At 44.5% G+C, this 13,806-nt stretch overlaps 1 protein-coding gene across 9 annotated transcripts in view; it reads left to right on the top strand.

Moving 5' to 3' along the window:
* PHC1 (polyhomeotic homolog 1) overlaps positions 1–13,806 on the top strand; it is a 155,943-nt gene that overhangs the window by 103,852 nt on the left and 38,285 nt on the right. Inside the window, exon 14 of one of the 9 annotated variants that reach the window (XM_039366535.1) lies at positions 8,586–10,262. The exons of the other annotated variants lie outside the window; for them this stretch is intronic. Coding sequence (XP_039222469.1) covers positions 8,586–8,693 — 108 coding nt within the window. The 3' untranslated portion in view covers positions 8,694–10,262. Of the gene's footprint in view, positions 1–8,585; positions 10,263–13,806 lie in introns of those variants that run through there. 9 annotated transcript variants of the gene reach the window in all.

Below are 13,806 nucleotides of genomic sequence, written 5' to 3'. Positions count from 1 at the left end.
TTTTTTGGTTGCTGCTGCACACTGCTGGCTCATTGTCAAGTGATTGTCCACTAGGACTCTAAGGTTCCTCTCATAGTTACTGTCTTTGAGCCAAGTCTTACCTAATCTGTACTTGTACCTTTGTTTTGTTTTTTTAAAAGTTTTATTATTACTTTTTTTAAACAGAGTTCAGTAATAATTATTCAACAAAGACATGTTGTCTGAATATCTTATTCACTAATACAAATTAAATCCCTAATCCCTAAATCTTTTCTCTAATCATTGATAAAAGTCCCAAGTTTGAAAATATTCTGTTTTTTCTTTTTGTTTCAACCTTAAAGTAAGTCTGTCCATTTCCGCGCAGTCTAATATTTTTTTGATTATTTCTTCTTCTGGTGGTATTTCTTCGTTTTTCCAATATTGTGCAAATATAATTCTTGCCACTGTTTTTGAGCCAGGTCTTGCCTAATCTGTACTTCTACCTTTGATTTTTTTTCTACCTAAATGTAAAACTTTGCTTTTTTCCACATTAAAATTCATTTTGTTGGATAGGGCCCATTGTTCAAGTTGGTCAAGATCTTTTTGGATCCTGAGTTTGTCTTCTGGGGTGTTCCAGCCAGTTTAGTGTCATCTGCAAATTTTATGAGTTCCCCTTCAATTCCCTTGTCTAAGTCATTTATGAAGATGTTGAAGATACTGGGCCTAAGATGGAACCTTGCGGTACCCCACTGCTTACTTCTCTCCATGTAGAGGTAGTGCCATTGAGGACTACTCGTTGAGTACGGTTTGTCAGCCAGCTACAGATCCATCTGGTGGTGATGTTGTCTATTCAACCTTTTTTCTAGCTTACCAAGGAGTAGGTTGTGGTCCACTTTGTCAAATGCCTTACTGAAATCTAGATATACTACGTCCACTGCATTTCTCTGGTTTACTAGTTTGGTCACTTTATCGAAGAATGAGATGAGATTGTTTTGGCATGATCTGTTTTTAACAAATCCGTGCTGGCTGCTAGTTATGACTTTGTTTCTAGTTGTTTGCAGATTTGTTTTTTGATTATTTTTCTAGGATCTTCCCAGGTATTGATATTAAACTGATTGGTCTGTAGTTTCCTGGTTCCATTTTTTTTCCCTTTCTTGAAGATGGGGACCACATCAGCCCTTTCCCAATCCTCTGGTACTTCCCCAGTGCTCCAGGATTTTTGAAAGGTGTGGTGCAATGGTTCTGAGATAACATCTGCCAGCTCTTTCAGAACTCTGGGATGTAATCTGTCAGGTCCTGGTGATTTATATTTGTCAAGGTTGGGTAGGTGTTCTCTTACTATTTTCTTGCTTATTATGATTTTTGTTTCTAGTATGTCTTTTGCAGTGTTTTTTGTTTGTTTGTTGGGCTATGGTTTCTTTTTGTGTGAAGACTAATGAAAAGTATGAATTAAGCAGCTGTGTTTTCTCCCTGTTGCCTGTTATTTCCTTGTCATCTTCTCTCTTTAGTGGATCTACAGTTTCGTTGACTTTTTTCTTGTTAATATATTGGAAGAAACTTTTTTTTATTATCCATGATTTCTGTTGCAAGTCTTTGTTCTTTCTGAGCCTTTGCTTTCCTGACTTCATCTTTACATCTTCTGGCGGTCTAGTGATAATCAGCTTTGGTTATGTGCCCCTCTTTCCATTTTTTGTATTTGTCCTTTTTTGTCTTTTAATTTGTTAGAGAGCTCTTTGTGCAACCATGCTGGTTTCTTCTTGGATTTCTTTTTTTTCTTTCTCAGTGGCGTTGTGCTGGTCTGGGCTTTTGTGATTGCTTTTTTCAGGGTTTCCTATGCTTCTTGGGTTGTTTTCCCCTTTAGGATTTTCATCCATGGGATCTTTCCTAGGTTCTCTCTGAGTTTGTTGAAGTCAGCTCTTTGAAGCCTACGATATTGGTTGCATTGTTTTCTATTGCTAGTGTTTGCTTTATATTCTAGTATGACGTGGTCGCTTTCATCCAAGTTTCCAGCAATTTCGATTCCCTCTATCACTTCTTCTCTATTTGTAAGGATTAAGTCCAGTATAGCTTTGTGTCTACTTCCATCCTCCACCTTTTGGGTGACAAAGTTGTCGACTAGGTTAGTTATGAATCTGATCTCCCGCTCGCTGCAGAGTTTGTCTCCCAGTTGATACCTGAATAGTTGAAGTCTCCCATTACTACTACTACTACTACTACTACTACTACTACTGTGGTATGCTTTCTGCATACATTTGTTAACTGGTTGGCAAAGAGTTCATCTATTTCTTCTGATTGGTGGGTGGCCTGTAATATACACCTATAGTAATGTCACTTTTTTCTCTTTTATATTGACCTATATACATTCTGGAGAGATTTTGTCTTGGATCATGTGCATTTCTGCAGATATGTAGTGTTCTCTTACATATAGTGCAACTCCCCTCCTCTTTTTGTAGACCTGTTTCTTTTGAACAATTTGTATCCATCCATCAGTCCATTCCATTCATGGGTTTTGTCCCACCAGGTTTCCGTTATGCCAACTATGTCATACCCTCCCTCATATACTATTGCTTCTAGTTCACTCTGTTGTTCCCCAAGCTTTGAGTGTTTGTATATAAGCATTTAAGGCTTTTATGCCTGTCCATGGTTATGTTTCCTGAATCTCCTGATTGTTGTTTGAGTTTTTCTTCATTGTCAACACTGCCTACCTCTTTGTTTGATTTGTTTTCTTGGGATTTGTGATTGGTTTTGGGTTCTAAAGGTTCTAAAGATTGGTCAACAATAACAGGGAGAGAAGTGAAACAGCAAGGTTAGTCAGGCTTATCAGGGTAGTTGGTGTGGAATCTTTTTAACAGTCTGGGGGCTCTAATGTGTTTCTTATGTACCCACTCATTTTGGGAAGCTGGGAGATCTTTTCAGGCTACCAGGTATTGGGCAGAGCCATGATACTTTCTGGAATCTAGAATTTCCTTATTCTCCAGCATGACGAATGGAGAATCCATATATGGGTTGATTTAGCCTTTCTGCCCTAGAGACTAAGTCAATCAACCTTTGCCATGCCTCTCTTCTTCCTGCTAGGAATCCCTAGTCATGAACTTAGTCTTAGCCCAAGAGAGACGTGGTGAAGATTGGCTCTTCATCTTTAGCAGAAAAGCTAAACAATCAGGTTGTACCTTTCCCTTCCCTTCTTAGTGCAGATAGCAGTACTGTGTTTAAACCACTCTGTTATTCAGAATGGGTTTTTTGCAGGCTTCGGCTGAAGCCCCCAGCTTTCCAAGCTCCTTGTAATTTCAGGCAGATCGGGTTCAATCGCAATCGCCATTTTGAGAGCCACATGTGTTGCTTCCTAGGTGGGGGGGGCTCTCCCTTCCAACTAGCCAGCTAGCCTGCTAGCCTATTTGAATTTAAATACGGTCATTTCAAAAGGAATTCAGCCAGTGACTTTGCTAGCTGACATAGAAGTGGCTGCTGCTCCAGTTAAAATTGGAGGAGACCTTTGCTGGCGGCCACCTTTTTCCAAGCACGTACATCGCACAGAAGACCAAGCAGAGGCTTTTCATGAAGGCTGCTTGCCTAATTCAGCAATTTGCTGTATATAAGTGTACTGGTTATTTCATTCCAGGGCTTCTGCAATCAGGCGATTCTATAGCCTTCCAGCCATTATAATCGGTCTGACCACCACACGGCTTCAGGGCATGGCTGAGGCCCGTTTCAACGGCCGCCATTAAGTGCAAAAAAACCCCAACACCTACACATCCGATTAAAGGCTGCTTATAGGTGTGCTGGCTTCCCATTAACTTGATTTTGTCACCACCAACCAGATCACATATGAGTTGGCCGTACCATTAAGTTGGTCTTGCCACCACTAAATGGATTGCAAGTGTGCTGGCGTATCATTAAATTGATATTGCTGCCACTCAGAGGATTTCAAGTGTGCTGACCATACCATTAAGTTGGTCTTAATAGTAATAGTAGTAAAGTTGGAAGGGACCTTGGAAGTCATCTAGTCCAACCCCCTGCTCAGGCAGGAAACCCTACACCATTTCGGACAAATAGCTGTCCAGTCTCTTCTTAAAAACTTCCAGTGTTGGAGCATTTACTGCTTCTGGAGGCAGGCTGTTCCACTGATTAATTGTTCTCACTGGCAGGAAGTTTCTCCTTAGTTCTAGGTTGCTTCTCTCCTTGATTAGTTTCCATCCGTTGTTCTTGTCCTGCCTTCAGGTGCTTTGGAAAATAGCTTAATTCCCTCTTCTTTATGGCAACCCCTGAGATATTGGAATACTGCTATCATGTCCCCCCTTGTCCTTCTCTTCGTTAAACTAGACATACCCAATTCTAGCAACCGTTCCTTATATGTTTTAGCCTCCAGTCCCCGAATCATCTTTGTTGCTCTTCTCTGTACTCTTTCTAGAGTCTCAACATCTTTTTTACATCGTGGTGACCAAAACTGGATGCAGTATTCCAAGTGTGGCCTTACCAAGGCATTGAAGAGTGGTATTAATACTTCACGTGATCTTGATTCTATCCCTCTGTTAATGCAGCCTAGCACTGTGTTGGCCTTTTTGGCAGATGCAGCACACTGCTGGCTCATATTTAGGTGATTGTCTACTAGGACTCCGAGGTCCCTCTCATAGTTACTACTATTGAGCATGGTGCCACCTATGCTGTACTTGTGCATTTGGTTTTTCTTGCCTAAATTTAGAACCTTGCTTTTTTCACCATTGAATTTCATTTTGTTAGTTAGTGCCCAGTGTTCAAGTCTGTGCAGATCCTTCTGTATATTAAGCCTGTCTTCTGGAGTGTTGGCTATTCTTGCCAGCTTGGTGTCATCTGCAAATTTGATGAGTTCCTCATCTATCCCTTCATCCAAATCGTTGATGAAGATGTTGAAGAGCACTGGGCCCAGAATAGAGCCCTGGGGCACCCCACTACACACTTCCCTCCATATAGATGCAGTTCCATTGAGGACCACTCGCTGAGTACGGCCGGTCAGCCAGCTACGGATCAATCTGGTGGTGGTTCTGTCTACCCCACATTTTTCTATCTTGTCAAGTAGTAGGTTGTGATCTACTTTATCAAATGCCTTACTGAAGTCCAAGTAGATTATGTCCACAGCATTCCTCTGATCCACTAATTTTGTCACTTGGTCAAAGAATGCAATAAGATTTGTCTGGCATGATCTATTTTTGACAAACCCATGTTGGCTTTTAGTAATGACTTTGTTTGCCTCTAGGTGTTCGTTGATTCGTTGTTTGATTATCTTTTCCAGGATCTTCCCAGGAATTGAGGTCAAGCTGATAGGTCTGTAATTTCCTGGATCCATTTTTTTTCCTTTTTTGAAGATGGGAACTACATCAGCTCTTTTCCAGTTCTCTGGTAGTTCACCTGTGTTCCAGGATCTTTGAAAAATATAGTTCAGTGGTTCCGATATCACATCTGCCAGTTCCATGAGAACTCTGGGGTGTAATCCATCTGGTCCTGGCGATTTGAACTCATCTAGGCTGGACAGGTGCTCACTTACCATTTTCTTGCCTATCTTAACTTGTGTTTCTATTTTGTTTTTTATGGCACTATTTTTGATAGGTTGGTCTGTTTTTTCCCTTTGTGTAAAGATAGATGCAAAAAACAAGTTAAATAGTTCTGCTTTCTCCCTTTTGCTTGTCACCTTCTTGCCACTTCCCCCACTAATGGACCAATCATTTCCTTCACTTTTTTCTTGTTTTTTACATGTTGAAAGAAGCTTTTTTTGTTATTTTTGACTTTGGTCGCAAGCCTCAGTTCATTTTGAGCCTTGGCTTTCTTCACTTCATCTTTGCAGGCTCGGGCTATTTGCTGATATTCTGACTTAGTTATGTTCCCCTCTTTCCACTTTCTATACTTGTCCTTTTTATCTTTCAATTTGGCAGAGAGTTCTTTATGCAGCCATGCTGGTTTCTTTTGAGAGCTGTTGTTTTTCCTCTTTGTTGGTATTGTGCTAGACTGTGCTTTTATTATCTCATTTTTCAAAATTTCCCAAGCTTCTTCAGTTGTTTTCCCCTTGAGGATTCTCATCCATGGAATCCTTCCCCAAGCCCTCTCTAAGTTTATTGAAATTAGCTCTCTTGAAGTCCAAGACTCTAGTTTGACTGTGTTCTATTGCTTGTGCTTCTATAATGTTGAATTCTAATATTGCATTATCACTTCCTCCCAGAGTTCCTATGGCTTCAACACCTTTATTTTATTTATTTATTTATTTATGAGACTTATATACCGCTTTAAGTGCAAGCACTCTCTAAGCGGTGTATACCAGTAAGCAATGTATATATATATATTACATTGCCCCCAACAATCTGGGTCCTCATTTTACCTACCCCGGAAGGATGGAAGGCTGAGTCAACCTTGAGCCGGTGAGATTTGAGCCGCTGACCTGCTGAACACAGTCAGCTAAAGTGGCCTGCAGTACTGCACTCTAACTGCTGCGCCACCTCGGCTCACCTTCTATCATTTCATCTCTGTTAGTGAGAATTAGATCCAAAATGGCTAATCCCCTAGTTCCCTTCTCTACTTTTTGGGAGACAAAGTTGTCTGCTAGGTTTGCCAGGAACCTGTTTGATCTTCCACTTGGTGCGGAGTTTGTCTCCCAGTGATGTCAGGGTAGTTAAAGTCCCCCATTACTATTGTGATGTGCTTCCTACATACCTTAGTTAGCTGACTAGCAAAAAGTTCATCTATTTCCTCTGTTTGGTTGGGTGGTCTGTAGTATACACCTATGGCAATGTCATTCCCCCCCCCCCTTTTTATATTGACCCAAATGCATTCAAGACAGTTTTTATCATTGATGTGCTCTATTTCTGTGGAGATGTAGTTATTTCTTATATAGAGAGCAACTCCACCTCCTCTTTTATTTGGTCTGTTTCTTTTAAATAATTTAAATCCCTCTAGCTGTGTGTTCCATGTGTGGGTTTCATCCCACCATGTTTCCGTAATGGCAACAATATCGTATCTGCCCTCATTAACCTGAATTTCTAGTTCACCCTGTTTGCTGTTCATACTCTGTGCATTGGTGTATAAACATTTGAATCCTTTGTGAGTGGTCCTGTGTTTCCTTTCTACATAACCTGTGTGGTGCCTGAGTTCCCCTATTTTCTTACCACCTATTTGGTTAGTGAACTTTGTGTGGCACTCGCTATTAGAGGCTTCATTTTGCTTGATAGCAAGGTTGGTATTCTTGTCCACACACACATCTATGCTACATGCACTGATAGCCCTATAGTTTTTAAATTGCCGGGGACAGGGTTGTTCCGTATCAATTAACTCCCTGTCCCCGCTGTTTAGTTTAAATTTCCCTCCAGAAAATCTGTGAATTTATAGCCAAGTAACTCAGTCCCTTTTTTTGATGGATGCAAACCATCTCTTTTGTACATCTTTTGATTGGACCAGCTACTGACATCGTGACTAATATATCCGAAGCCTTCCCCTTTACACCACTCCTTTAGCCACATATTGAATTGTGCTATGCGCTGGCCTTTTCCGTTTTGCTCCTTATACACTGGTAAAACCTCTGAGAAAGTAAGCCTACAGTCTATTCTGCTAAATTCCTTCCCCAAGCTCTGGAAATCGTTCTGCACAGAGAATACATCTTTTTAGGACAGATCGTTAGTGCCAAGATGTACAATGGCCTCCACATCACAGTCCTTGCTGCCATTCTTGATTATTTTAGAAATACACTTCTTGCCCTACTGGCAGTAGCACCTGGAAGACACCTGACCTCTTTCGAAGCCTCTGTGTCCTTTCCTAAATTTACATCCCTTATAATTGAATCACCTACCAGAAGGTAGCTTCTCTTTTTGGGTGCCTTTCTGTTCTTGCATGACTGATGTGCAATACATGATTCACACTTCTCCCTGTCGAAATCTAGTTCTTCATCTCGGACTACAGTCCCCTGCTTATTTGAGTTATCTTCACTAATACCTTTACCTGTCTCCTTAATGTCCCTATTAAGGTCAGCAAGGGCACTGTAACTGTTGTGCAGGGACATAGCGAAAGCTTGGTGTTTATGGTTCACAGCTCTCACCCTGCCAGAACCCATGGTTGTCCACACTGCCCTTCTCCTGCAGGATCTTTGTGGTAAATGGGGCTAATAGCACGGAGGCTTACTAGAGTAGAGGGGCTGAACTGGACACCTAATTTCTGCCCGAAGAGCACGGATTACAGACCCTAGGTAAATGATCTGTCCTTGTAGGCTAGTCATTTGTTTACAGATAGGACAGTTTCCAAGTTTGAAAAGGGTACTGCGAAAGACAGCTGCAAAGCAAGTGTTGCACTGAACTAACCCAGACATTCTTAGATACAGGGGATCTCAGACACACTTGCCCTGAATATACTGCTGCTATTTGTGATTTTTAGTTATATAATTTGCACGCCGTTAGGCGCGCGGGCCGCTACTTTCCTGGTGGATTCTCCCAAAACTTACAGATCTAGCAGCAGCTGATGCAATATAGTGGTCTTGTCGCCACTAAGTGTATTATACGTGTGCTGGCTACACCATTAATTTGGTTTTGCCGCCACCACCGCTAGCCACAGCTGGGCTCCTCATTACTGGATTCAATTCTCTGTTACATTACTGTGATATCTCTTATTTGCAATGGCAGACGATGCTGCAGCTCAGATGTCTCAAAGTGCCTCCAGCAGTTCCTCCAGGCACAAGAAATTCAAGTCAGCCAAACAAGAGGCTGCTGGGAAACTCAGGGCCAGAGTGATCTCTGGCGGAAGAGCGTCTAAAGAAAGAAGCAAGCAGAAGGCACCAGGCATTGGAAAAGCAATTCTCCAAAGCTGCAAAACAAAAGAATATTGCAAGCGTGGGTCAGAGTATCCCTATTCCCATGGAGGCATTGGTCTTTGGCCTTCAACAGGCTCTGTCATCTTCTGCTGCTGTAAGTGCCTGGTCTCCAGAAGGGGAAACAGGTCAGTTTACTTTTCCCATGGCAGAACAGGTGGAAATAGCTCCCCTTTCCAGTGAGGAACTTGGCCCTCAGACCACTGCTCCTACAAAAACAGCTAGACCTCAGGGCCCTGAGGCCACATTCACCCCTACAGTGGCAGGGCTTCACCCTCCAGAAACTTGGGATCGAATTAACAGAACAACTGCAGGTCCTGATATCTCATTCCCTCCCATTCCTTTCGGAGTGGAATGTTGTTCATAGGGGACGAGGAACAGACAGGACAGGAGATGTCAGAAGATGAGGACTTATCCCCTGATCCTCCTCCATTCATAGGCCTGTTTAATTCAGCCCTCTTTAAATCCCTGCTCCACAAGGCCAGGAGCACTGCTCAAATTGGTTTTGAGGGGGTTCCTCAGGCTGAACCTTCCACCAGCTAGGGACCTACCAGTCGGGTTTTTTCAGAACCTACTTTCACTCAGCAGGACATTCCCTGTCCTCCACTTTTTCTCAATATAGTCCAAAGACAATGGGGGATGCCTGGTACCTTTCCATCCCCAGAGGGAACTGATAAAAAGTTGTTTAATGTGGCACCAGCACTGTCAGAGTTGCTAGCAGTTCCCGTGGAGGATGAACCATTAGCAACTTTGGTTTCTTCCTTCACTGCCTCTGGAGATATAGCAGAGGCTTTGAAATCAGAGGATAAGAAAGTGGAGCTTAATTTCTACAGGACTCATCAAGTCTTAGCATGGGCGGTAAAGGCAGCTGCATCTACTTCCTTTTTCGCCAGAACTTTGCTTCTCTGGCTCCGCCAGTTACAAGCTAGGGTCCCACCAGAAGAACTATGGATGCATCAAGACTTAAATAAATTAGTGGCTGCTTCAGAATACATGCTGGACTCATCCTTGCATGCGGACAGATTTTCCTCTCGGGCATTGGCGCCTAATGTTACCTCCCAGAGACTTTTGTGGCTCAGACAGTGGCAAGTGGATGCTAGGTCCAAATGGTGGTTGGCAGCAGCCCCTTACATGCGAGTCCGCTTATTTGGAGAGGCATTAAACCCTTATCTAGTTGACAACAAAGATAAACGTAAGGTCATGTCCCATCTTGTTAGGAAGGCAGACAGGAAAGTTATTCCCTATGCCCGCAGACAGTCCTTTCGTTCAGATACGGGATCAGAGTTCACTCATTACTCCCGCTCTTATCCTCCCAGACCAGAACGTCAATTCGACAGACCGGGTAATAGGGACAGGTCCACATAGCAATTTCAGGCCAAGCGGCCCTTTCGAGGTGCAAGAGGCCAACCCTTTAGACCAGTGGTTCTTAACCTGGGCAATATCGCCCCCAGGGAGCGATTTCATTTTTCAGGGGGGCGATGGAACGAAAAGGGGTGACACGGGGGTGAAGAAACGAAAAGGGGGCGATATGGGGTTGATAGAGTGAGAAATTTTGGAGACACTTTTGAGCCTTCCCCTGCGGCTCCGAGCCTCCTCCGTCATTTGCAGTCAAAGACAGAGAGAGGCACTTTCTCTCTCTCTCTCTCTCTCTCTCTCTCTCTCTCTCTCTCTCTCTCTCTCTCTCTCTCTCTCTCTCAGATTTGCCCCCTTGCAGGGCTCCTGATTGGCCCTGCACCCGGGTGCCCCACACCCTGGGAGAAGTGCGACCAGGAAATCCCTTTCCCTGGCTGGCCCCGTCCGAGGTGCACGTGGCCGGGGAACCATGCGGGGAAGCCCCAGGATCCCCACTGGGAGCAGCCTGCCACAGCCTCAGCTGATCGGGCCAGCCTTCCCACAAGCCGCGGCCTAAGGGAGAGCAACCCCTGCAATCCCCAGCCGCAGAACTGTTGGCCCAGCTGGCCAGGAAGGCGCGCCAGAGTCCCGGCTGCTTTGTTGGTGAAAAATGTGAGGTGAGCAGAAGATGGGAGGGAGAGAAAGGGAGGGGGGAGGCATTTTACAACCAGCAGCAGAAGAGCCCCAGCCAGACCCGCAGAACGCCTCCTCCTGGGGCCTGGCGCCGGCTTCCTTGCCCTCCTCCTCCTCCCCTTCTGCTGCCCCCTGGGCGGCAGTCCCAGCTGGTGGGGCAGCTGGTGGGGGCATCGCTCCCTGGGCGACACTGGTGGGTCACAGATCACCAGCAGTGCTGTGTGGTGCAGAGCAGCCCCAATTCCTCCAGCATGATGGATCTACTTGGCAGCACGGGAAGCTCCTGCGTTGGTCCTGGTGGGAGGTGGATCGTTGCCCCGGTTCCGACCAAGGACGCCGGCAGCGCGGGACGTTTGGTGACGCAGCTGATGGGTGGGGCATTCCGCAGATGCCCCATGGCTCTGACTTGAGCCCGGGGACGCCAGCGGCACTTGGGACGGCCTGCCAATGTAACCGTGAGCTGGGGTGTCCCAGCGGCGACAGGGTCTTCAGCTGCCTCCTGCCCTCCTCTCTGCCCCTTCGGCACCCTCTGCCTTTCGTTCTCTCTCTCTCTTTCTCTCCTCACCTGGAGAAAGAAGGGGGAAGTAGGGAGAGAAAAGAGGGAGAGGGGAAAGAGAAAAAGAGGAAAGAGAGAGAGGAAGCGCAAGTGCCTCTCCCTCTTTCTCTCTCTCTCTCTCTCTCTCTCTCTCTCTCTCTCTCTCACACACACACACACACACACACACACACACACACACACTGAGTGGGGGAAGAGGACTGGCAGACCAAGGGCAGAAAGAGGGAGGGAGGGAGAGAGAGAGACCCTTTTGACATCTAAAATGAAGATAACACTGAATATATATATATATATATATATATAATATATATATATATATATATATATATATATATATATATATATATTAAAGGTAAAAAAGGATATATGCAGTGTTATCTTGATTTTAGATGTCAAAAGGGTTTTGTAGCTCCCAGTGTTTTATTTTCAGTGGGAAACGGGTCCAAGCGGCTCTTTGAGTGTTTTGGGTTGCTTACCCCTGCTCTATCCATACAATGGTGTGCCATTGGCCAGAATGAGCAGTGATGGAGGGGGCAGCGCTTCTGTCATGCCTCCATCCGAGCCTGACTCTGAGGACGACATGGAGTTCCCTGTTGAGGCCCAGGAGGGGGCGTCTGTGGCTTCGGAGGACTGTGGGGAGGAACAGGCTGAAGCAGGCCAGGGCCCTTCAAGTTTAGAACAGGGAAGGCATAGCTCAGGCGAGGAGCAAGGACCCTCCCCACCAGATCCCAGAGCAAGGAGAGCAGAGAGGAGGAGGGAACAATGGAGGCAGGCTCACTTACTCGGGAGGAGAGTGTCACGCCTCACTTCACAAGACATACCTGGGAACTAGGTATTTAAGGAGACGCTGTGGGGTGGGGCATTTGCCGGAAACAAACGTGAACTCTTGTGATGTGTGCTCTTGTACCTGGATTCTTTGTATTTTGGATCAAGTTTGTTTCCTTTGCATAAATTGAAGAATTATTTCCTATATTGTGATTGAGATGTTATGTTGGGGAAGGGGATGATGACAACTTCCTCATTGGCTCAAGGGGGCGATTCGTTAAAAAGGTTAAAAACCACTGCTTTAGATGGTGTAAGGACCCACCCCACTTTGCATCTTAAGAAGACAGAACTCTTGGAATAATTCTTCCAACAGGCATCCTTTATTAAGAGAAAATGGTTGCAGGCGTTCTAGACAGGACTTGGGGTCCAAGCTCTCCCATTCAAGCTTTTAACGGGTTCCCCAGTAGCCCCACTCAATCACCCCCTTCTTCCAGCGACAGTCTCAGGCATTGCATTCCCACCCCCTTTTCCTTACTGCCGGCTGGATGGAGACTTCAGAGAAAACTACATGAAAGGTAATAGCCCCATTGTTATGGTTAGTCCTTTTGGCGATATCCACATTCAGTCTCTTTGAAGTGTAGTGAAGGAAGTGAGGGCCATAAAGCCCCTTTCTTCACCCCCTTCCCTTCACCGTATGGCAGAATCCAGGGAAGGCAGAAATGGGGTTTTCTATAGTTGATAACTAGAGATGAAATATAATTGGATTCTGACATCCTGCCCCCTTAAAAAAAAAGACAGATCCACCTGAAAGAAAACAAAACAGGTATAAAAGTTAGTCAGGCTTGTTAGGGTACTCTGTGTGAAAGTTCTTTAATAGCTTCGGGGCTCTGACATGACATTTATGGACCCACTCGTTTTGTGAGGCAGGGAGGTGTTTCCAGGCAACTAGGTACAGAGTCGTTCCATGATATCTCCTAGAGTCAAGGATTTCCTTTATTTCGAAATGTTGTTCGCCCTCCACCATGATTGGAGGTTGGGGGGGATTTTTGGCCGTAAAGGTGACTGATGCTCTCTTTTCAGCAAGCTGCAATGAAAAATTGGGTGTATTTGCCTGAGATTTTGGGGTAATTCTAATTCTATTGTTACTGGGTTTATGATTCTTTTAATTGGAAAAGGCCCTATATATTTTGGTCCAAGTTTTTTACAGGGCTGTAGGGACTTTAGGTATTTTGTAGATAAGTACACCATTTCCCCTATAATGAATGGTGTAGGCTCAACCCTTTTTTTATCGGCTTGTGCTTTGTATGCCTGCCTAGCTTCATCTAGTGCTTTTCTAACTATTGGCCAGGTGTTTTGTAATTGTTCCATCCATTCTTTCAGTGATGGGATTGTTGGTTCGTTTGGGGTTAATTCTGGCATGGGGTTGAAACTTTGACCGGTGGCTATTTAAAAGGAGTATAACCTGTGCTGGAGTGGACTGCATTATTGTAAGCAACTTCTGTGAAAGGGAGTAGGTCCATCCAATTTGTTTGCTGAAATTAATAAAACATCTTAAATGTTGCTCAAGTACTGAATGACAACGTTCTGTTTGTCCATCCCCTTGTGGATGATGGCTAGATGTCAGCCCCTGAGTGGTCCCTAAGAGGGATAAAAATTCCTTCCAAAATGCAGACGTAAATTGCACTCCCCT

Source organism: Crotalus tigris, unplaced genomic scaffold (genome assembly GCF_016545835.1).
Source record: "Crotalus tigris isolate CLP2741 ecotype Arizona unplaced genomic scaffold, ASM1654583v1 scf7180000020347.5012614909:4044961, whole genome shotgun sequence".
Lineage (NCBI taxonomy): Eukaryota > Metazoa > Chordata > Lepidosauria > Squamata > Viperidae > Crotalus > Crotalus tigris.
Note: the sequence above shows the minus strand (reverse complement) of the source record. Positions and strands in the feature narration are given on the sequence as shown.